The sequence below is a fragment of the Pongo pygmaeus genome, chromosome 20 (assembly GCF_028885625.2).
Source record: "Pongo pygmaeus isolate AG05252 chromosome 20, NHGRI_mPonPyg2-v2.0_pri, whole genome shotgun sequence".
Classification (NCBI taxonomy): domain Eukaryota; kingdom Metazoa; phylum Chordata; class Mammalia; order Primates; family Hominidae; genus Pongo; species Pongo pygmaeus.
This window is the reverse complement of record NC_072393.2, coordinates 10350422-10372231: the sequence shown is the minus strand read 5'-3', so window position 1 is coordinate 10372231 and position 21810 is coordinate 10350422. Positions and strand designations below refer to the sequence as shown.

The following is a 21810-nucleotide window of genomic DNA, read 5'->3' as shown; positions in this document are numbered from 1 at the left end:
CTTTTCATCCAGATCTTGCAGACTTCATAACTTGATTCCTAAGTATTTAGTCCCTTCATTACTAATATAAATGGGATATTTTCTTGATATCTACACCGTGGTCCTTTGCCTATGGAGAGATGCTCCATTTGTATTGGCTGTGATTTTATAAACTGTTTTTTGAATCTAACCAACTTGTTGAATTCCTTTTTTTTTTTTTGGAGATGGAGTCTCGCTCTGTCACCCAAGCTGCAGTGCAGTGGCGCGATCTCTGCTCACTGCAACCTCCATCTTTGGGTTCAAGGGATTCTCTTGCCTCAGCCTTTTGAGTAGCTGGGATTACAGGCATGGGCCATCACACCTAGCTAAGGTTTGTTGTATTTTTAGTAGAGATTGGGTTTCACCATGTTGGCCAGGCTGGTCTCGAACTCCTGACCTCGGGTGATCCGCCTGCCTCAGCCTCCCAAAGTGCTAGGATTACAGGTGTGAGCCACCGTGCCTGGCCTGAATTTCCTTGTTTTTAATCCCACTTTTTCAGCGGTCACAGTTTCAGGTATACGATCCTTCACCAAGAACAACAACTTGAGGATGTACTTTGGTGTAAGAATTAGAAACCATTGTCTTTTCTTTTTAGAGACAGGGTCTTGTTCTTTCACCCAGACTGGACTGCAGTGATGTGATCATAGCTCACTGCAGCCTCGAACTCCTTCGCTCCAGAGATCCCCCGACCTCAGTCTCTGGAGTAGCTGGGACTACAGGTATGTACCATCACACCTAACTAATTTTTATTTTTATTTTTAGTAAAGATGAGTTCTTGCTATGTTGCCCAGGCTGGTCTCAAACTCCTGGGCTCCAATGATCATCCCTCCTCATCCTTCCAAAGTGCTGGGATTACAGGTGTAAGCCACCGTGCCTGGCTTTGTTTTTCCTTTTTATGTATGATTATTTTTTGTAAAGATGGCGTCTCACTCTGTTGCCCAGGCTGGTCTCCAGTGATTTCAGTTCTTTTAAGTATAAAGCAGATGTGGAAGCGCTGGGTCATTTGGTAGTTCTATTTTTAATTTTTTGAGGAGCCACCATACCATAGTTCATAGTGGAAGGCTGTTTTTTTAATGAAATAAACATGTAAGGCTGAGGTGCCCGTCTACTTCCCTAGAAAAACCACAGTAAGGACATTGCCATGTCTCCTTTCTGCCCCTGTTTTTTGACTGTTACCACATCTGCATGTCCACCAATTTAGTATTTCCTTCTTTTTATTTCTATTCACTTTTTTTTTTTTTTTTTTTTGAGATGGAGTCTCTGTCGCCCAGGCTGGAGATGCAGTGGCGCAATCTTGGTTCGCTGCAACCTCCGCCTCCTGAGTTCAAGTGATTCTCCTGCCTCAGCCTCCTTAGTAGCTGGGATTACAGGCACGCACCACCACACCCAGCTGTTTTTTGTTTTTTTTTTTTTGAAACAGAGTTACCTTCTTGTTGCCCAGGCTGGATGCAATGGCAGGATCTCGGCTCACCGCAACCTCCACCTCCTGGGTTCAAGCGATTCTCCTGCCTCAGCCTCCTGAGTAGCTGGGATTACAGGCATGCGCCACCAAGCCCAGCTAATTTTGTATTTTTAGGAGAGACGGGGTTTCTCCATGTTGGTCAGGCTGGTCTCGAACTCCCAACCTCAGGTGATCCACTTGCCTTGGCCTCCCAAAGTGCTGGGATTACAGGCGTGAGCCACCATGCCTGGCCACACCCAGCTGATTTTTGTATTTTTAGTAGAGATGGGGTTTTATCATGTTGGCCAGGCTCGTCTCGAACTCCTGACCTCAAGTGATCCTCCCACCTTGGCCTCCCAAAGTGCTGGGATTACAGGTGTGAGCCACTGCACATGGCCTATTTTTATTTTTTTTAAGAAAGTCTTGGCCAGGCGCGGCAGCTCACACCTATAATCCCAGCACTTTGGGAGGCCAAGGCAGGCGAATCACCTGAGTTTGGAGTTCAAGACTAGCCTGGCCAACATGGAGAAACCCCGTCTCTACTAAAAATACAAAATTAGCTGGGCATAGTGGGGCATGCCTGTAATTCCAGCTACTAGGGAAGCTGAGGCGGGAGAATCACTTGAACCCGGGAGGTGGAGGTTGCGGTGAGCTGAGATCATGCCATTGCACTCCAGCCTAGGCAACAAGAGCAAAACTCCATCTCAAAAAAAAAAAAAAAAAAAGAGTCTCGCTCCATCCCCCAGGCTGGAGTGCAGTGGCACAGTATCGGTTCACGGCAACCTCTGCCTCCCGGGTTCAAGGGATTGCCATGCCTCAGCCTCCCAAGCAGCTGGGATTACAGATGCCTGCTACCACACCTGGCTAATTTTTGTATTTGTAGTAGACAATGGGGGGTTTTGCTGTGTTGGCCAGGCTGGTCTCAAACTCCTGATCTCAGGGTATCCTCCTGCCTTGACCTCACAACGTGCTGGGATTACAGACGTGATCCACTGTGCCTGGCAGAAACAGGACCTTTAGAGAGAAAATTAAACCCAGATGTGGTGGCTCATGCCTGTAATCCCAGCACGTTGGGAGGCCGTGGCAGGCAGACCACTTGAGATCAGGAGTTTGAGACCAGCCTAGCCAACTTGGTGAAACCCCGTCTCTATTAGAAATACAAAAATACAAAAATTAGCCGGGTGTGGTGACACATGCCTGTAGACCCAGCTACTCGGGAGGCTGAGGCAGGAGAATCACTGGAACCCAGGAGGTAGAGGTTGCCATTAGCTGAGATTGCACCACTGCACTCCAGCCTGGACTACAGAGTGAGACTTCACCTTAAAAAAAATTTAAAAAAAAAGTTTAAATGAAGTCATTAGGGTGGGCCCTAATTCAATATGACTGATGTCCTTAGAAGAAGAGATTGGGACATAGACACACACAGAGGAGGCCACGTGAGGACAGAGGGAGAAGGTGCCCCCACCTCAGAAGAAACCAACCCTGCCGACACTGTGATTTTGGACTTCCAGCCTCCAGAACTGAGAAAATAAATGTGTGCTGTTTAAGCCTCCTAGTCTGTGATATTTTGTTGTGAAAATGTGAGAGAAAGTAACTAATGTTAAGCTGGGTTTGCTCAATTCTGTTTTCCAGCGTAATTTCACAAAGCCACTGACTCTGAGACACGTCTGTGCAGCTTTACAGAACAAGGCTTTGAAGACAAAACAGGGTAGAGCACAGGGCACCCCATGTCTCTTGCCCGAGTCACTATATTCCTTAAATGAGTCTGGGCACGGTGGTTCATGCCTGTGATCCCAGCATTTTGGGAGACCAGGGCAAGAGCATCACCTTAGCCTGGAGAGGTCGAGGCTGCAGTGAGCTGTGATTGTGCCACTGCACTCCAGCCTGGGTGACAGAGAAAGACCCTGTCTCAAAAAAAAAAAAAAAAAAAAGGCGTGCCGGGTGCTGTGGCTTGTGCCTGTAATCTCAGCACTTTGGGAGGCCCAGGCAGGCAGATCACCTGAGGTCGGGAGTTCGAGACTACCCTGACCAATATGGAGAAACCCCGTCTCTACTAAAAATACAAAATTAGCCGGGCGTGGTGGTGCGTGCTTGTAATCCCAGCTACTCAGGAGGCTGAGGTGGGAGAATCGCTTGAACCCAGGAGGCAAAGGTTGCAGTGAGCTGAGATCGCACCACTGCACTCCAGCACTCCAGCCTGGGCAACAGAGCAAGACTCTGTCTCAAAAAAAAAAAAAAAAAAAAGAAACTAGGCCGGGCATGGGTGGGTCATGCCTGTAATCCCAGCACTTTGGGAGGCCAAGGCGGGCAGATCACAAGGTCAGGAGATCGAGACTATCCTGGCTAACAAGGTGAAACCCTGTCTCTACTAAACATACAAAAATTAGCTGGGCGTGGTGGTGGGCGCCTGTAGTACCAGCTACTCAGGAGGCTGAGGCAGGAGAATGGCGTGAACCCGGGAGGCAGAGCTTGCAGTGAGCTGAGATTGCACCACTGCCCTCCAGCCTGGGCAACAGAGCGAGACTCCATCTCAAAAAAAAAAAAAAGGACTTGGTTCAAACCTTTTCCTACACATAAAATAACATCTAATGGGCTTAGGGTATTACGCTTCTGTAATCTATAACCAGATGTACTCTTGCACCCAAACCTTGATGTGGCTCACACCTGTGTAATCCCAGCACTTGGCTCACTGCAGCCTCACCTCCTGGGCTCCAGCAATTCTCCTGCCTCAGCCTCCTGAGTAGCTGGGATTACAGACATGCACCAACATGCTCAGGTAATTTTTGTATTTTTAATAGAGATGGTTTTTCACCACGTTTGCCAGGCTGGTCTTGAACTCCTGACCTCAGGTCATCTGCCTGCCTTGGCCTCCCAAAGTGCTGGGATTACAGACGTGAGCCACTGTGCTCAGGCTCTTTCTTAGAGACAGGGTTTTTGCTCTGTCACCCAGGCCAGAGTGTAATGGCACAATCATAGCTCACTGCAGCCTTGACCTCCTGGGCTCAAGCAATCCTCCTACCTCAGCCTCCCAAGTAGCTGGGACTACAGGCGTGCATTACCACACCCAGCAATTTTTTGTGTGTAGTGATGGGGTCTCAGTGATGTTGCCTAGTCTGGTCTTGAACTCCTGGGCTCAAGAAATCTTTCTGCCTTGGCCTCCCAAAGTGCTGGGATTATAGGCACGAACCACAGTGCCCAGCCAAGAAATATATTTATATGTTACATCTCACATATATTACATAAATGCATATGATATATTAATACATGTCCAAAAATAATCTTTCCTTTCTTGGTGCCTTCTTTCCAAAGCATTCCTCATTAACAGGTTCTGATTCTTTCTTTCCAGGAAATGATTTGCATATATCTGCATATCTATGTGCTATTAAAGATTTACACAAATTGGTTCCTGTAATATATGCCATTTTATATATTGCTTCCTCTTTTTTTTTTTTTTGAGATGGAGTCTTGCTCTGTCGCCCAGGCTGGAGTGCAATGGCGATTCTCCTGCCTCAGCCTCCCAAGTAGCTGGGATTACAGGCGCCCACCACCATGGCCAGATTTTTTTTTTTGTATTTTTAGTAGAGACGGCATCTCACCATGTTGGCCAGGGGCTGGTCTTGAGCTCCTGACCTCAGGTGATCCACCCACCTCGGCCTTCCGATTACAGGCACCCGGCCTGTTTCCCTATAACATCTTTACTACCACTGGGTGATACTGAATTTTCAAAGCTTTGCCCAGTCCGCTAGGTTGTTTGGATTTTGTGTTGCTCAGAGTACATTTGAGTAAGCTTGTAAAAATGTTTATCAGCTTTGGACCAGCTTCATATTTTCACCAATATAGCCAGGCCACCCTCCTGAAGGGCTGCAGCGGCGTGCCTCTCTTTCCTGCTCTCCAGCTAATGTTTTCCCTCCACTTGGTTCTCTACAGGCTTCTAGAATAATTTTTTCCATAAGAAAAGCTGGTGATATTCCAAACACTTGAGTGGCCTCCTCAATCACACCTCAGAGGATAAAAAGCATACACATTTTTTTCCTGTCTTCTTATTTATTTTTCTCAGGGCATTCTCCCTTACAAGTTTTTTTTGTTTTGTTTTGTTTGTTGCATGTGTGTGTGTGTGCGTGTGTGTTTTTGAGACAGGGTCTCTCTCTGTTGCCCAGGCTGAAGTACAGTCGCATGATCATGGCTCAACCTCCTGGGCTGAAGCTATTCTCCCACCTCAGCCTCCTGAGTATCTGGGACTACAGGCACACAGAACTATGCCCAGCTGATTAAAAAAAATTTTTTTTTGTAAGGGCCGGGCGCAGCGGCTCACATCTGTAATCCCAGCACCTTGGGAGGCCGAGGTGGGCCCCCGTCTCTACTAAAAACATAAAAATTAGCATGGCATGGTGGTGGTCGTCTGTAATCTCAGCTACTCGGGAGGCTGAGGCAGGAGAATCACTAGAACCCGGAAGGCAGAGATTGCAGTGAGCCGAGATTGCGCCACTGCACTCCAGCCTGGGCGACAGAGTGAGACTCCATCTCAAAAAAAAAAAAAAAGTTGTTTTTTAGAGATGGGGGTCTTACTATGTGTTGCCCAGGCTGGTCGAACTCCAAGGCCGAAGTGATCCTTCTGCCTCAGTCTCCCAAAGTTCTGGGATTACAGGTGCGGGCCACCACACCCAGCTAATTTTTGTATTTTTAGTAAAGACGGGGTTTCGCCATGTTGCCCAGGCTGGTCTTGAACTCCTGACTTCAAGAGATCTGCCCACCTTGGCCTCTCAAAGTGCTGGGATTACAGGCGTGAGTCACTGCGTCCGGCATTGTCAAACTTTTTTTGTTCATTATCACCCTCCTTAGGAGAAAACCCGAATTATTCTAAAATTGAATTTACATCAACTAAATTAATTTCAATTTAATTACATTTAATATCTCCCTAAAGGCAGAAACTAAATACTTAGGAATAAATGTCTGATAGAGCTGGCTTTGGAAGACCACAATATCTAAGATTTTTTTCCTCCCTGAAAACCAGTTTTTTCCCCTGCGGAGTCATCATGAATCACTTCAACTGAGGACGGTTGTGCTTAGAGCAAGGAGCTGAGCAATAAAGAAGTAAACGCACAAAATTATACCGGAAAGCCAAGAACGCTACAAAGAAAAGAAGAGGGAGTGGCTGAGGAGAGGCCACTTGGCATCTGAATCATTGGGATCGGGAAAGAAGACAAGGAACAGTTTAAGCAAAAGGATTGTTTTCCCTGAGCTTTGGTTTCTTTTTTCTTTCTTTTTTTTTTTCTTTTTTAGAGACAGGGGTCTCACTATGTTGCCCAGGCTTGTCTCAAACTCCTGGTGTCAAGCCATCCCCACGCCTCAGTCTCCCAAAGTGCGGGATTACAGGCAGGTGCCACTGCACCCAGTCAGAGCCTCAGCTTCTTCAGCTGTAAAATGGAAGTAATATCATCCTCACCATGCTTCATATACGATAAGCACTCAATAAGTGAGCTTTATGATTATTATTATTTATTTTAATTTTATTTATTTTTCTGAGACGGAGTCTCACTCTGCAGCCCCAGGCTGGAGTGTAGTGGTGCGATCTAGGCTCACTGCAGCCTCTGCCTCCTGGGTTCAAGCGATTCTCCCGCCTCAGCCTCCCGAGTAGCTGGGATTACAGGTGTCCACCACCACGCCTGGCTAATTTTTTTTTTTTTTTTTTTGAGACGGTGTCTCGCTCTGTCGCGCTCTGTTGCCAGGCAGTGGCGCGATCTCGGCTCACTGCAACCTCCGCCTCCCGGGTTCAAGCGATTCTCCTGCCTCAGCCTCCCGAGTAGCTGGAACTGCAGGCAAGCACTACCACGGCCAGCTAATTTTTGTGTTTTTAGTAGTGACGGGGTTTCGCCACGTTGGCCAAGCTGGTCTCGAACTCCTTACCTCAGGTGATCCGCCCGCCTCGACCTCCCAAAGTGCGGGGATTACAGCTTGAGTCACCTCGCCTGACCTCTTTTAATTTTAAAGGTTAATAGAACCAGCCCTGAAATCAGCCTCTGCCCCGCTGGCCCTACTCTGGTACCAGCAGCGCCCAGTAGCATACACAGCCGCGTGCGCCTCCACCTCCGTCCGCAGGTGTCGCTGTGGATGCCGCGGCTGGGCCCCTCTAGGCGGTGACGGCGGCACCGGAAGTCTCGTTTTTGCCCACTTCCGCTCTCTGGCCGGGCTTGGGCTGCGTGGAGAATACTTTTTGCGATGCCTACTGGAGACTTTGAGTGAGTCGGCGATCGCGGAAGGGGGCACGGGAAGCGGTTGGGTTGCTCTGGGAAGTATTATGGGGCCTGGGTGCGCCGAGGCTGCGGGGGCCGGGCCTGGCTGACTTAATCTTCGTTCCCCACACATTGGTTTCCGCAGTTCGAAGCCCAGTTGGGCCGACCAGGTGGAGGAGGAGGGGGAAGACGGTAAGTGTACCCGGTCGCCCGGGGTATTCGCGGCCAGGCCCGAGCCGGGTGACTGCCGCCTGCTTCCATCTCCCAGTCTGGCACCGTGTACCCCGTCACGGCCTGCCCCTGCCCCGCGCCATCCTCCTTGGGACCCGCCTGTTGCCAACTCCAGGTGTTCCCCGGCAGGTCCCTCTTCCTCCCATGCCACTGCCGAAGTCCTCCCAGCTGTTCCCCTCCTCCAGGGAGGAAGTTGTAATCTCCCGTCTCCTGTTTCTCTACTGGCGCCTGGTTGGCTTCATGGCCTGGCACCCACCTTCCTACGAGGGATCCCCCATCCTTGCCACTCCGAGTCCCCATAGGGCCATCCCAGTGCGCTGCCTGGCCAGCCCTTTGCCCTTGGCCTGCCTTTCTCCGCTCTTGCTGTAGGCGTCATCCCAAAAGCCCTTCCATCGCAGCTGGGGAGCTCCTGCCCCTGGAGCTGACCCCTCCTCCCTACGCTGCCTCTTGCAGACAAATGTGTCACCAGCGAGCTCCTCAAGGGGATCCCTCTGGCCACAGGTGACACCAGCCCAGAGCCAGAGCTACTGCCGGGAGGTGAGTGAGGATGGCCACTCCGTGTCCGGGCTGCCTCTCCCTCCAGCCCTGCCGCTCCTGATCCCCATGACCCAGGGCTCAGTCCTTCTCTGTTTTTCCCCTTCTCCCAGCTCCACTGCCGCCTCCCAAGGAGGTCATCAACGGAAACATAAAGACAGTGACAGAGTACAAGATAGATGAGGATGGCAAGAAGTTCAAGGTGAGGGTGGGGGGTGCAGGGAGTGGGGACCCTTGTGCTTGGGGGCCCTTAAACCGGAAGGGGGCGGGGTGTGTTGAGGAGGTTGATAAAGGAGATCCCTTGGTCCCAGGAGCCTGACCCTTCTCCCCTCCCATCCTCAGATTGTCCGCACCTTCAGGATTGAGACCCGGAAGGCTTCCAAGGCTGTCGCAAGGAGGAAGGTGAGGCTCTCCTTCCCCAGGGCTAACCTAGAGGAATTGGAAAACCGTGCTCCCGGACCTTTGTGTTTAGAGATGGGGCTTAACTCTTTTTTTTTTTTTTTTTGAGACAGAGTGTTGCTCTGTCCCCCAGGCTGAAGTGCAGTGGCGCGATCTCGACTCACTGCAACCTCCGCCTCCTGGGTTGAAGTGATTCTTCTGCCTCAGCCTCCCGAGTAGCTGGGGTTACAGGCATGTGCCACCACGCCCAGCTAATTTTTGTACTTTTAGTAGAGACGAGGTTTTGCCATGTTGGCCAGGCTGGTCTCGAACTCCTGACCTCACATGATCTGCCCGCCTCGGCCTCCCAAAGTGTTGGGATTACAGGTGTGAGCCATCGCACCTGGCCGGGTTTAACTCCTTGTACCTGTTCTGTTGAAGCTGAACTGAGGCCTGGAGTGCTTGCACTCTCTTGGGGCCGAGAAGTCCAAGGCACAGCAGTCGATAAATAGCAACTAAATAAATGACGATAAATACCTAATAAAAAGTTCGATGATATATACCAAATTATATTAATAAATATCAAATAAATTCGATTGTAAATATCGAATAAAAGTTAGATTCTTTTAATTTTTTTATGGACACAGGGTCCAGTTCCTGTTGCCCAGGCTGGAGTACAGTGGCACGATCATAGCTTACTGCAGCCTTGAACTCCCAGGCTCAAGCCATCCTCCCACCCCACCCTCCTGAGTAGCTGAGATGACAGGTGTGCACTGCCACACCGGCTAATTTTAATTGTTTGTAGAGATGGGGTTTCACTATGTTGCCCAGGCTGGTCTCCAGCTCCTGGGCTTAAGAGATCCTCCCACCTTCGCCTCTCAAAGTGCTGGGATTACAGGAGGGAGCCACTGCGCCCAGCCAGGGTTAGATTCTTATTCCTCTTGGCCTGTCAACCTGGAGGAAAGAGGCAGGAGGTGGTCGCAGCAGTTTTTGGAAGAAGCGTTAGCAATAAATACACTTAGAACAGCTTGCTGTGCACTTAATTGTAACATACCCCATGCCAAGCACCTTGCACGAAGTGTTTCTCATTCAGTCTCCTTAGGAGCCCAGGGAGGCAGGAAGCTTTTGTGGTTCCCGTTTTATAAGGGAGGAAGCTGAGGCTCAGGTTGTCTAGCTCAAGGGCCCGGAGGTCTGGGTGGACCCCTGCACATCCCTGAGTATTGCGCCCTGGTGGGAGCTGGTCCGCCAGGCTGCACAGGCCCCACGCTGTGTAGCTGTCACCTGGACCCCGAGGCTGACAGCTGCCCTGCCTCCTGGAGCTCAGGCCTGGCGTGTACTCAGGAAATGGGAACTGTCGCCAGGACTGTTCAGGGAGTGCTTGAGGAGGATGAAAATGGGGTTTGAGGCCCAGACACTCTGGGGGTGGCTGTTGTAGGTCTAGGGTACCCCATTGTGGAACCCGGCCTGCCCCTGCCCTCAACTGTCCCCCATCCCTCCCTGAGCCCAGAACTGGAAGAAGTTTGGGAACTCAGAGTTTGACCCCCCCGGACCCAATGTGGCCACCACCACTGTCAGTGACGATGTCTCTATGACGTTCATCACCAGCAAAGAGGTAAGCGGGGCAATCAGGTGGGGCTGGCATCCTGGGGTGGGGGCAAAGGGGGTGCCTCAGCTGCCTCTGAGCTCCCTCCAACCCGCCCCTGCTAGGACCTGAACTGCCAGGAGGAGGAGGACCCCATGAACAAACTCAAGGGCCAGAAGATCGTGTCCTGCCGCATCTGCAAGGGTGACCACTGGACCACCCGCTGCCCCTACAAGGACACGCTGGGGCCCATGCAGAAGGAGCTGGCTGAGCAGCTGGGCCTGTCTACCGGCGAGAAGGAGAAGCTGCCGGGAGGTGCGGGGCTGGGGATGCTGGCTGCCGTTGCGGGGGCGGGAGGGTCCTGCTGTCAGTGCACGGGTTCTGTCCCCAGTCCCCACTGCTGCCTTTGTGCTGTCATCTCCAGCACAACAGCGCAGCGGGTTTGATGGTGCCAGACTCTCCTCGGGGCGTCTGTGCCTTCCTAATTGGCTGTACCTCCTATGGTTGGGAGACGGGTGTCTCCCATATATGTGCGACTTGGCAGCTGTGACTTTGCTGGTGGCCCTGTGACTGTGCTGATGAGCTGCTGTCTGTCGGCCCCAGGGTGCTGATCACCCCACCTTGTGTGTGCGCACTGTGTATAGTGTCTCCGTTGCATGCCTGTGGCTGTACTGTCCGAATTATTTGGTGGGATTTTCTGGTGGCGAATGTGAGAGTGGAGACGTGCACTTGTCGCCTACCATGCAAGTGGGACCTGGGCACTGTTCCTGTCGTGTGTCCCATGCCTGCCGTTGCTGTGGATGTGAGGCTGCTGTCCCTGTTGCCCTCCTGCCCTCTCTGGAGTGGGGTTGGGGCTCCTCCTCCTCCACCAGTGTCGCCGGCTGGGAGCTCAAATGGTGTCATCTTCTCAGGTGTCACCTTGGTGTCCTCGTGGCCAACTGGCTGCCTGTGGCTTGGCACATAGTGCCTGCGCTGGGTCAGCACTGAAGCCTGAGCTTCCTGGGGCGGCTCTGTCCCCACGCCCGCCAGAGTGAGGTTGAACTCGACTGTCTTTTGATCCCCAGAGCTAGAGCCGGTGCAGGCCACGCAGAACAAGACAGGGAAGTACGTGCCGCCGAGCCTGCGTGACGGGGCCAGCCGCCGCGGGGAGTCCATGCAGCCCAACCGCAGAGGTGAGGGGCACCCCGATGCCAGGCTGGTGGGTGGACACCTCCCGGCACCTCGTAATTATCCCCGAAGCGTGCACACGAGGGCCGGGCAGTGGCCTCCCCCTCACAGCCACCTCCCCTCTCCCACACAGCCGACGACAACGCCACCATCCGTGTCACCAACTTGTCAGAGGACACGCGTGAGACCGACCTGCAGGAGCTCTTCCGGCCTTTCGGCTCCATCTCCCGCATCTACCTGGCTAAGGACAAGACCACTGGCCAGTCCAAGGTGGGCAGGCAGGCAGGCGTGGCGGGGCTGTGTGAGGGTCACCTGTCCTAGGGTCGCCTGTCCTAGCTCATGCCCCTGACCCCATCCCGCCCCTCCACAGGGCTTCGCCTTCATCAGCTTCCACCGCCGCGAGGATGCCGCACGTGCCATTGCCGGGGTGTCCGGCTTTGGCTACGATCACCTTATCCTCAACGTCGAGTGGGCCAAGTAAGACTCCACCCCTGCCCGGCCGCACCCCACCTCTCCCTGCCCCAGCCCCTGCTCCCCACCTCGTCCCAGCACCTTCACGGAGCGTTGGGCCAACCAATAGCCCTGAGCCAATTTAACAGTCCCCCAGCTGGTTTTGAGAGGACAGTCCTTTATTGTTTTTTTCCAAAACCTGGCAGAGGGGCGGAGGAGTGGCAGCTCTGGTGCCTGGGGTCCCTGCCAGTCCGTGGGCCAGGCCTGGAGACTGGCCACCTGGCTCTGTGCCCACTTCGTCCTCACATTACCCCGTCCTTCTCTGCCCACCCACCCCCAAGACGCCACTTGGGTGTCTGGGGTCTTGGGGTGCCCCCAGAGGTCTCATACCTGCCACCCTCCTCTACCCCAGGCCGTCCACCAACTAAGCCAGCTGCCACTGCGTGCTCAGCCCAGGACCCTTGGTGACAGAAGGCAGCCTCCGAGAGCACGGGCTCCAAAGGCAATAAAGCAGCTCCACTCTCTGTTGGTTCTTTTTGTTCTTGCGTTTCCAGTCCTGTGATGGGGGCCAGTGCCTCCCCTCCCCTGGGTGTGGTTTGGTCCCTGACCCTGCGGGGAGCCCTGTGGCCAGCGCTGTGGGTGGGAAAGGCGACGGCTCCTGCCTGGGCTGCGGCTGGGCCCGACCTGGCCGCAACCACAGGTGTTGCTTTTTGGGGGAAGGGGCACATCGGGGCTGCGGCCCTGCCCTCAAGGTTCTCCAGCAACACCTGGGGTGAGGAGGTGGCTTCCGCTAGGCCACGTCATTGGTTTAGCTCGTGGGACTGGGGCTCTGACGGTTTAGGGGTGGCTGTGGCATTGAGGGGCAGGGCTTGGCTGGTGCTCTTGGTGTCATCTGGGCTCCAGCTGTCCCTGTAGCCGGGGCAGTGTCGGTGGCAGCAGCCCAGGCTGGGCACTGCGGCCATGTAGAGTAGCGGGTGGATACAGAAGGCCAGGGGCATGAGGCCCCGCATCACCTGGTAGCCCACGTAGGGCCCCAGCTCCAGGGCTGCCGTGGCCTGGGCCATGTCTGCAAAGCTCGGGCAGCGGGTGTTCCAGCGCCGCCGAGCATCCACGTTGAGCACCCACATGATGTGGTAGGGCACATAGGAGCTGGCGTAGAGGGCCACACCACTGGCTACCAACGCTGCCACACGCAGCTTCTCGGCCACAGTCATGCCTGGGCTACGTAGCACGGCCCGCCCGAGGGCGCCGTAGGCTGCCAGCGTGAGCAGCAGTGGCAGGCCGCAGCCCAGCCCCACCAGCGCCAGGCTGTACACTCTGTAGACCGCCAGCCTGTGGTCTGCTGTCCTCAGACACTTGATGCAGGCCTCGGGCCTGGCCACGCTGCAGTTGCCTGCCCCCTGCTGCGGCCTCTTAAGGTGGGAGAAGTTGAGTGTGGGCATGGCCAGCAGGGCGGCCAGGATCCAGCCGGCAGCGCTCACCACCCAGGCGTGCTTGGGTTGCAGGTGGCTTCGGGCAAAGAAGGGGTGCACGATGCCCAGGTAGCGGTTGAGGCTGATGCAGGTGATGAAAATGACGCTGCCCAGCAGATTGCAGGTGAAGAGGAAGTGCTCCAGGCGGCACGCGGCCTCCCCATAGCGCCAGTGCTTGGGGGGATAGAGGTAGGCGGCCAGCGGGGGCAGCGTCAGGGCGCAGAGCAGGTCGCTGACCGCCAGCTGGACCGAGAATACCACAGCAGGGTGCCACGGGCGCTGCTCCCGGGTGCTGAAGCGGTACAGGGCCAGGCCATTGCTGGCCACAGCCACCAGGAACTCAACCACCAGTATGGGCCACAGGAAGTGTCCCTGGAACCCACTGAGGATTTTGTCGGCAGCTGCCAAGAAGTTGGCAGGGCAGGACTTGGCACCTGTGGACAGAAGGTGTCACCAGCTGAGCCCTATTCCCCCATAAGGCAGCTCCTGCTACCCCGAGAGCCCACGTCTGCCATGGCATGGATCCGTTGACACGAGTTCTTTCCTCTCCCTGGAAGGGGACCGGGCTCCACTCCTTTATATGGACAGGACTGGGGCTCAGAGCCAGGGTACTACATTGGGCCCCGATGGACCAGCTTAGGCGGGCCAGGCAGTCTTGGAGCTCAAGGTCCACTGGTAACACGGGCAGCGGCCACCCTGCTCCCCCACCACACTTGGCCCCACTAGAGGCCTCCTCCCCAAAGTCCAGCCCCAGCAAGGCCTGCCGGCTCCACTTCAGATCTGTGCCGTCCGAAGCCCCGCGGGCGTCCAGCCCCCACCCTGCCCTGACCTCGGCACCCGCCACCGCCCACAGCCTCTTCTCCCTGTGGCCACCAGAGGGCACCCGCGAGCGCTGGAGTCCCGTCCCATCCTTTTGCTTCCGGGTGCTCACACTTGGCCAGGGAGTTGCCGCCAAAAAGCCAGACTCACCCCACAAGGTCCCACAAGAGCGCTCCTGCCCGCCATACCCCCCAGTGCCACCCTCTGTGCTCCACGACTTACTCCCTCGCACCAGCCCACCCAAGCTTCCTGGCTGCTCTTGCAGACTTGTGCCTTTGTACCTTCGCACCCATTTTTTTTTTTTTGAGACAAGAGTCTCGCTCTCATCACCCAGGCTGGAGTGCAATGATGCGATCTCAGCTCACTGCAACCTCTGCCTCCCGGGTTCAAGTGATTCTCCTGCCTCAGCTTCCTGAGTATTTGGGATTACAGGCACCCACCACCACGCCTGGTTTAATTTTAAATTTTTGTATTTTTAGTAGAGATGGGGTTTCCCCATGTTGGCCAGGAGGTCTCGAATTCCTGACCTCAGATCTGCCCGCCTCAGCCTCCCAAAGTGCTGGGATTACGGGCGTGAGCCACCGCACCTAGCCACACCCAGACATTCCTGAGGCTCCTTTTCCCACGTCCGTGGTCCTGCCTGCGAGGGGCCCCAAGGCCACCCTAACCACTGTTGACAGCAGCCCTCGTGCTCTCCACTCTCCCTTCCCTGTGTTATTCTCCCCCATACCCTGTACCCCCACCTGATGACGGTGAGAAAAATCTCCCTCCTTCGGGAGGATGGGGGGCCCTGCTTACCCACTACTGGCACCAGTGCTCACCACAGTGCCCAGGGCACAGCAGCACAGGGACACTCACTCCTTGTGCACCCCACTCCTGCCTCTGCAGGCTGGGGACAGGCTTCTCCGGAGGAGCCTCCCCGCTCCCAACGCCAGCCTGCTCAGAGAGGAAGTGTCGTCTAGACCTGGCTTTTTTTCGAGACAGGATTTCACTGTCACCGAGACTAAAGTGCAGTGGTGCAATCACAGCTCAGTGCAGTCTTGATCTCCTGGGGTCAAGTGATCTTCCTGCCTCAGCCTCCCGAGTAGCTGGAATCACAAGCTCACACCACCACACCCAGCCTTGACCTAGGTTTTTTTGAGATGGGAGTTTCGCTCATTGCCCAAGCTGGAGTGCAACGGTGCAATCTCGGCTAATGGCAACCTCCGCCTCCTGTGTTTAACTGATTCTCCTGTCTCAGCCTCCCAAGTAGCTGGGATTACAGGCATGTGCCACCAGTTCCAGCTAATTTTTTTAGTAGAGACAGGGTTTCTCCTTGTTGGTCAGGGTGGTCTCGAACCCCTGACCTTGTGTTCCGCCCGACTCAACCTCCCAAAGTGCTGGGATTACAGGCGTGAGCCACCCTGCCCAGCCCCAGACCTAGGTGTTTTACCAATACCCACTACCCACACCTCCTGACAATCTGCAGACCCCCAGAGACAGCCAACATGCCTTCTCCTTACCCGAGACATTGGCTGCCATGCTCCCGTGCCGAGTCTCAGCCTGTGTCTGCTACCCAGTTCCCCCGCCCCTCCCCCAGTCACCAGTGGCTTAGCAGGCCCTGCCCCAGCCCCGCCCCCAGTTCCTGGCCCAGCCAGCAGAGCAGGCCAGGGTGCCTTTCCATCCACATTTCCTTCCTCATTGTGCCACAGCCCTCCAAGGTTCAAGCTCATCCGCTGAAAGCGTGACCTGTCTGCTTGCAGAGCTCTTTGGTGGGACTGTGGGGAGGGGCCACTCATGCCTGCTGCCACCACCAATGAAACCAACCCCGTGCAGGGTAGGGGAGAGACCCAGCTTCCAGAAAGAAACCAGGTGGGAGGGACTCTCGGGTGTAGCCGGCCCAGGCCTCTCTGGGTGCTTTGTAGGGCTCCAGAATCCCCCATCCCAAATGCTGACGTGGACCCCTGGCCAGTTCAGTTCTTTACTGGAGTGGAAGGGTTGGGAACACAACTCCTTTATGAAAGGAAACCGAGGGCCATGTCTCGGGCCCCAATCTGGGGCGTTCAATCCATCCGCTGCTCCGGTGCGGCTTGGGCTCAGGCCACTCTCTTCCGTGGGCGGCCCCGGCCCTGGCCTCGTCCACCATCCTGGGAAGCCCCTCTGGGCCCCCGCCTGGCCTGGGCTCCGTGGGACTTGTCCTTGGGCTTGGGAAACTTCTGGTCACAAAGGCGACCCCTGCCTCGATCCATTTCCCGCCGCTTCCGCTTCTGCCCTGGAGACTTGGCGAGCCGTTTCCGCTTGGCCTCGGGGAACAGGTCTGTGGGGAGGGACAGTGTCAGGGCCCCCAGGGACAAGGACAGGCTCTGGGTGCCCTGCTGCAGACCCCACTCCATACCCTCACTGGGCGCCTCGCCCACCGCCTGGCAGAAATACTCGATGTCATCATCTTCCTGTTCATCGTCGTCCTCACCCAACCCCAGGCTCGCCGTCCTTGAAGGGATCCCAGAGGCCTCTTCATCACCACCCCTGACCCGTGCCTTCTTCATGCCCTCCAGGCTCTTCTTCCTGGAGGAGGGCGTGGGGGTCAACATGGCCGCCCCTCCCAGGGACCCCCCTTGGCCCTGCCCTTCCCAGCCCTGCCTGGACCTGTGGGCCTCCCGCTGCTCCTGCTTGCGCTGCACATTCTGGGCCTGCTGGGCCTGCCTCTGCGCCTTCAGCCGCAGCTTCTTCTCCTTGGCTTCCAGGATGGCCTGTAGCTCCTCCTCCGTCTTGCGCACTGAGCCAGGAGACACAGGTCACCAAGATCCAGGTGCAGCTCCACACCCATGACCCCACACCCCCGCGGGCCCCAACCTTACCAAAACTGTGGAACATCACTTTGCCCTCCCCGACGCCCTCCTGGACCTTGATGAGCTGCAGTGTCATCCGCGGGCCGATCTAGGGGGACGAGGGAGAAGTGTCAGCCCATCGTTGGCACTGGCGGACCCCAGGGGTCCCCTGCCCTGGGCCTCACCTCGGTGAGCCGCACTGCACTCTGCTGGGCCCGCATGTTGCCACGGCCGGCGACAGCCTGAGGCAGCTCTGTGATGTTGTGGTCGCCGTCAGGCTCTGCCTCGCTCTCCGACAGCCCCGCGCCCCTGTGTGTAGGACATACAGGGCTCAGTGGGGGAGTTCAGGCTCCCGGGCCTGTTCTGGGGTCCCCGGGCCACGGTGGCCTCCCGCCCTATGCCCTCCTCACGTGGCCAGCAGCTCGCTGATGTCCTGCAGGCGGCTCATATTGGGGAACTTCTCCTGGAGAAGCTTCTTCATCCCGCGACTCGCGCCCACAGGAACGACTTTGATGCTACTGCAGGAACATGAGTGGACGGCAAGGGGGCGGCCAGGGGGCAAGTGGGTGGTCAAGGGTCACGTGACGGGGCTGGCGGTCCCCATCTCACCCTTCCCACAGTGCGTCAGGGCGTTTACTTTGAGACAGAGCAATCACAGAGTCTCAGCAGGAGTGCTGTCATCAGCCGCACGTGGAGGCCCCCACCCGGCACCCCCTCGTCTCCCATCCTGCTGGGACACTCACTAGTGGCGGAAGTCCAGCTCCTGGGAGTCGGGGTTGTAGTCGATGAGGAGGCAGCGCTTGATGGTGTTCAGGTTCACCTGGAAGGTGAGGAAGAGAGCATACTCCAGTAGACTCATGGCAAAATTTGGGGAAGTGGGGGCTTTGGGGGATACACACACTGTTCGTGGACTGTGGCACTGGCTAGAAATGCTGCTTCCAGCTCGCACCTGCAGTTTCAGCTACTCCAGAGGCTGAAGTGGGGGGACTGCCTGAGCCCAGGAGTTCAAAACCAGCCTGGGCAACACAGCAAGTCTCCATGTCTACAAAAAGTAGATAGAAAAATGAGTTGGATGTGGTGGCGCATGCCTGTAGTCTCAGCTACTCAGGAAGCAGAGGCTGCAGGATTGCTTGTGCCCAGGAGTTCAAGACCAACGTACGGAGACCCCATCTCTTAAAAAAAAAAAGTAAAGAAGGCTGGGCAGGGTGGCTCACGCCTGTAATCCCAGCACTTTGGGAGGCCAAGGCGGGAGGATCACGAGGTCAGATCAAGACCATCCTGGCTAACACGGTGAAATCGTGTCTCTACTAAAAATACAAAAAATTACCCGGGGCGTGGTGGTGGGCGCCTGTAGTCCCAGCTACTAGGGAGGCCGAGGCACGAGAATGGTGTGAACCCGGGAGGCGGAGCTTGCAGTGAGATGAGATTGTGCCACTGCACTCCAGCCTGGGCAACAGAGCGAGACTCCGTCTCAAAAAAAAAAAAAAAAAAAAAAAAAAGTGAAGAAGAAATCCTGATCCCAGAGCCCGTATTAGACTCCCTGATGACTGATATCTTACATAATTTATAAGTCCCATCTGAGAGTCACTAGTGACAAGGATTAGGAGCTACGACTCAGGAGCCAGATGAAATTAAAAATCCAGTCCTGCTCCCTGGAATCTAAACTTAGCATCTCTGCCAGCCTCAGTTTTGCTTTTTTTTTTTGAGACAGTGTCTCGCTTTGTCACCCAGGATGGAGTAGAGTGGCGTGAACACGACTCACTGCAGCCTCAACCTCCTGGGCTCAGGTGATCCTCCCACCTCAGCCCCGCCTAGTAGCTGGTACTACAGGCATGCACCACCACACCAGGCTTTTTAAAAATCTACTTTTTGTAGACATGGGGTCTCGCTATGTTGCACAGGCTGATCTCAAAGTCTTGGCTTCAAGCGATCCTCCCACCTCGCCCTCCCAAAGTACTGGGATTACAGGCCTGAGCCATAGCACTGGGCCCGCAGCTTCCCTCCGTAAAACAGGGCCATGGGAAGAGATGTTACGATCCTGCTCAGCCCAGCACTCAACACACATGGGAAACAGAGCTCCATCAGTATTTCTTTCCACCTGCTGGAAAAGGTGCAGCTCACGGGGTGGGGAGCGCTAGGGGCATCTCTGGACACTTTTGCCCAGCATCATCAGACACAGGAGTGGGATTTGACCTCAGGACTCAGCAGACCCAGGAGCTCTCAGCCTCAGCGCTGGGAGGAGTGAGCAATCCATCTGAGGGCCTGTGGCAGCTCTACCCACTGCACCCCCCCATACCTGCCACCTCGCCAGGCCAGACCCACCTTGTGCACGTTGATGGAGGGGAACAGGTTCTGGAACATGGTGGCCATGAGCTTCACATGCATGCCATGGGGGCCGAAGCTGTTGAGTACCAGGAGGGGTGGGTAGGCAAACTGCTGCTCATGCATGCGGTGCCGGCGCAGTGAGGAGACCACATCTCGCACCAGCGAGTACTGTAAGGCAGGAGTGAGGAGGGGGTGATCACCAACCACACATGGCTGCGGACACCCCCAAGTCGAGCTCCCACCCCACATGGCTTTGTATCACCTCCACCCCTCTCACCTTCTTGACCTGGAAGGTCAAGGTGGGGCCTCCTGGGAGGCGCATCAGCTTCTGCAGGAGAAGAAAAGATCAGTGACATTGGAGGGGTCTAGCAGAGGAGCCTGCGAGTAGGCACCTTTGCCCCATCTCTTCTTCAGAGCGTTTACTTTGAAGCCAGAAATCACAGCAGCTCAGAGGCATATGTGTTCATCATGAGAGATAGGGAAAGTGGGGGTCTGGGGGAGATGAAGGGTGAAGGCATCTACTCACAAAGTAGATATTGGTCTCTGTTTTGCTCAGGATCAGAAAGTGTGTGACCCCGAGGGGCCCAGCCACTGCCACGCAGTCCTTCAGCGAGTTCTTCTTACGAACCTGGAAATAACAAAAAGAAAAAAAGAAAACATAGCTTATCCCTTGTTGCGACGACTATAAGCTGACGGTGCAGATCCTGTTATGGTCTGTCTTGCACCTGACCCTTTCAACAAGCCCAGAGGAGCAAAAGGATCTTAGCCTTTCGAGTCAATCGGACGTGGATTTGAGTTCTAACTCTGTCTCTTGCTCACAGCGCATTTTCCATTGACAAATGAGCGAACTCAGGCCCAGTGAGGTCAAGTAACTTGCTTCAGGTACTGGGAAGAAGTCAGTTTCCAATCCTGCTTTGCTGCCTCCAGATTCTAGTCTCTCTTTTTTTTTTTTCTAACACCGTCTCCTCCTGTCGCCCAGGCTGCAGTGAAGTGGCACGATCCCGATTCACTGCAGCCTTAATTTCCTGGGCTCAAGGAATCCTCCCACCTCAGCCTCCCGAATAGCCGGGACTACACGCACACACCACCATATCCGACTAATTTTTCTATTTTTTGCAAAGACGGGGTTTCACCATGCTCCTAAGGCTGGTCTTCAATGCCTGGGCTCAAGTGATCCTCCAGCCTCAGCCTCCCCAAATGCTGGGAATACAGGGATGAGCCACTACGCCCGGCTCCAGATTCCGTCTTAAACGTCAGGCTTAGGCGACCAACTATCTCCCAAGCTGCGCGCCCTCACTCCAGCCCAGCAAAAGCCCTGAAAGGCAGAGATGATGCTCCCCATGAGGGTCCCTTTTTCCAGCCGGGGAGACTAAGGCCTCCCACAGTTTTATAACGGGAGCCATTACTGCAGCTACGAAGACTAGGCCGAGGGTGGGTGGAGGCGGGCTGGGGGTGGGGTACAGACCTGCAGACGGCTGGCAGTGAGCGGCTCCATGACCCGTCGCACGTCCAGGCTGAGCTGCCGTATGTTGCGACCCGTGCAGCCCCGCGTGAACACGAACGAGTGCGGGTTCGCGGCATAGGCCTCGAGGTTGCGGAGCTGCGCCTGGGCGCGGGCGCGCTTCTGGTGCCGGGACTGCGGCGGCGAGAGACAAACGGTGAGCGCCGCGACCTCGGCCGGGACCCCACCTGCGCCACCTGCCTCCCAAGCTGCCAGGCCTTACCCTCCCTGACTGTCCCATGCTGCTGTGTCCTCCACGAGGCCTCCCGCGTCTGCCTCTTCCGGCGCTGCACAGCTCACTTCCGGCGCCTGAGAGCCGGCACGGCGTGGTGACGTCATCAGGCGGGCCTGCGCACTAGGTGGCCTCTGGGAGCGGGGAGGGGCAATCAGATGGAGCGGTTGCTATGGAGACACGGGTGCCTGTTTCTAGGGAGACCGGGGCGGGGCTGTGCGGCTCCGGGCTGCAGAGAAACTAATCTGCCGGTTCGAATCCCGCTTCGGCCCATTTCCTCCAGCTGGGCTAAAACCACTTTCTGCATTCCGAGGCTCCTAAGATATCCCAAAGTCAGGCTGATAATGTCCCCCGGGCCCACGAATTGGGAGCGATCATGTATGCACAATGTTGGGCGCTCTGGCGCCAAGTACTTGGGGAGAAGCCACCAGAGGGAATGACTACGGCAATCATTCATTTTCGTCCCGCAGCTCCTCTGGGCCAGCTGTCCTCCCCGGGTACCCCTGTCTGCAGACGGGCTGATGGATGGAAACTCCACATCACCTTCTGGAAACTAAAGGCAAGGCGGGCGTTTCATGAATAACTCGCCCCCTCCTTCTTTCCGCTCAAAGCCTCAGTCTTGG

At 55.4% G+C, this 21810-nt stretch overlaps 3 protein-coding genes and 2 non-coding genes across 11 annotated transcripts in view; 2 read left to right on the top strand and 3 right to left on the bottom strand.

Moving 5' to 3' along the window:
- DNMT1 (DNA methyltransferase 1) overlaps positions 1-6927 on the top strand; it is a 73829-nt gene extending 66902 nt beyond the window's left edge. For 4 of the 6 annotated variants that reach the window (XR_010125017.1, XR_010125020.1, XR_010125018.1 and 1 more), the window contains exons 40-41: positions 614-737; positions 2856-3011. The gene's annotated coding sequence lies outside the window, so the exon portion shown is untranslated. Of the gene's footprint in view, positions 1-613; positions 738-2855; positions 3012-6470 lie in introns of those variants that run through there. The other 2 variants (XR_010125019.1, XR_010125016.1) reach the window with 2 other exon arrangements.
- Positions 6928-7450: 523 nt separating this feature from the next.
- EIF3G (eukaryotic translation initiation factor 3 subunit G) lies at positions 7451-12555 on the top strand. The gene is made up of 11 exons (XM_054461676.2): positions 7451-7695; positions 7835-7881; positions 8374-8457; positions 8568-8656; positions 8797-8856; positions 10340-10444; positions 10540-10729; positions 11479-11586; positions 11715-11851; positions 11952-12058; positions 12444-12555. Exons 1-11 carry the CDS (start codon positions 7676-7678, stop codon positions 12457-12459), a joined length of 963 nt encoding a protein of 320 aa, XP_054317651.1. The 5' UTR covers positions 7451-7675; the 3' UTR covers positions 12460-12555.
- Positions 12556-12561: 6 nt separating this feature from the next.
- LOC129019333 (suppressor of SWI4 1 homolog) lies at positions 12562-21369 on the bottom strand. Of its 2 annotated transcripts, XM_054461673.2 has the most exons (13): positions 21179-21287; positions 20920-21090; positions 19981-20082; positions 19732-19782; positions 19452-19622; positions 17873-17949; positions 17540-17647; positions 17315-17438; positions 17160-17238; positions 16948-17077; positions 16697-16866; positions 16541-16618; positions 12562-13937 (listed from the first exon to the last, which is right to left on the bottom strand). In XM_054461673.2, exons 1-13 carry the CDS (start codon positions 21194-21196, stop codon positions 12832-12834), a joined length of 2385 nt encoding a protein of 794 aa, XP_054317648.2. In that variant the 5' UTR covers positions 21197-21287; the 3' UTR covers positions 12562-12831. The 2 variants fall into 2 exon arrangements, with proteins under 2 accessions (XP_054317648.2, XP_054317649.1); XM_054461674.1 differs by lacking the exon at positions 12562-13937 and having other exon boundaries at positions 16269-16618; positions 17540-17644; positions 21179-21369.
- Positions 17744-17823, bottom strand: LOC129021245 (small nucleolar RNA U105B). Its single transcript, XR_008495980.1, has one exon. It is a non-coding gene; the product is annotated as a small nucleolar RNA U105B (small nucleolar RNA).
- Positions 19852-19936, bottom strand: LOC129021296 (small nucleolar RNA SNORD105). The gene has a single exon (XR_008496021.1). It is a non-coding gene; the product is annotated as a small nucleolar RNA SNORD105 (small nucleolar RNA).
- Positions 21370-21810: the final 441 nt, after the last annotated feature.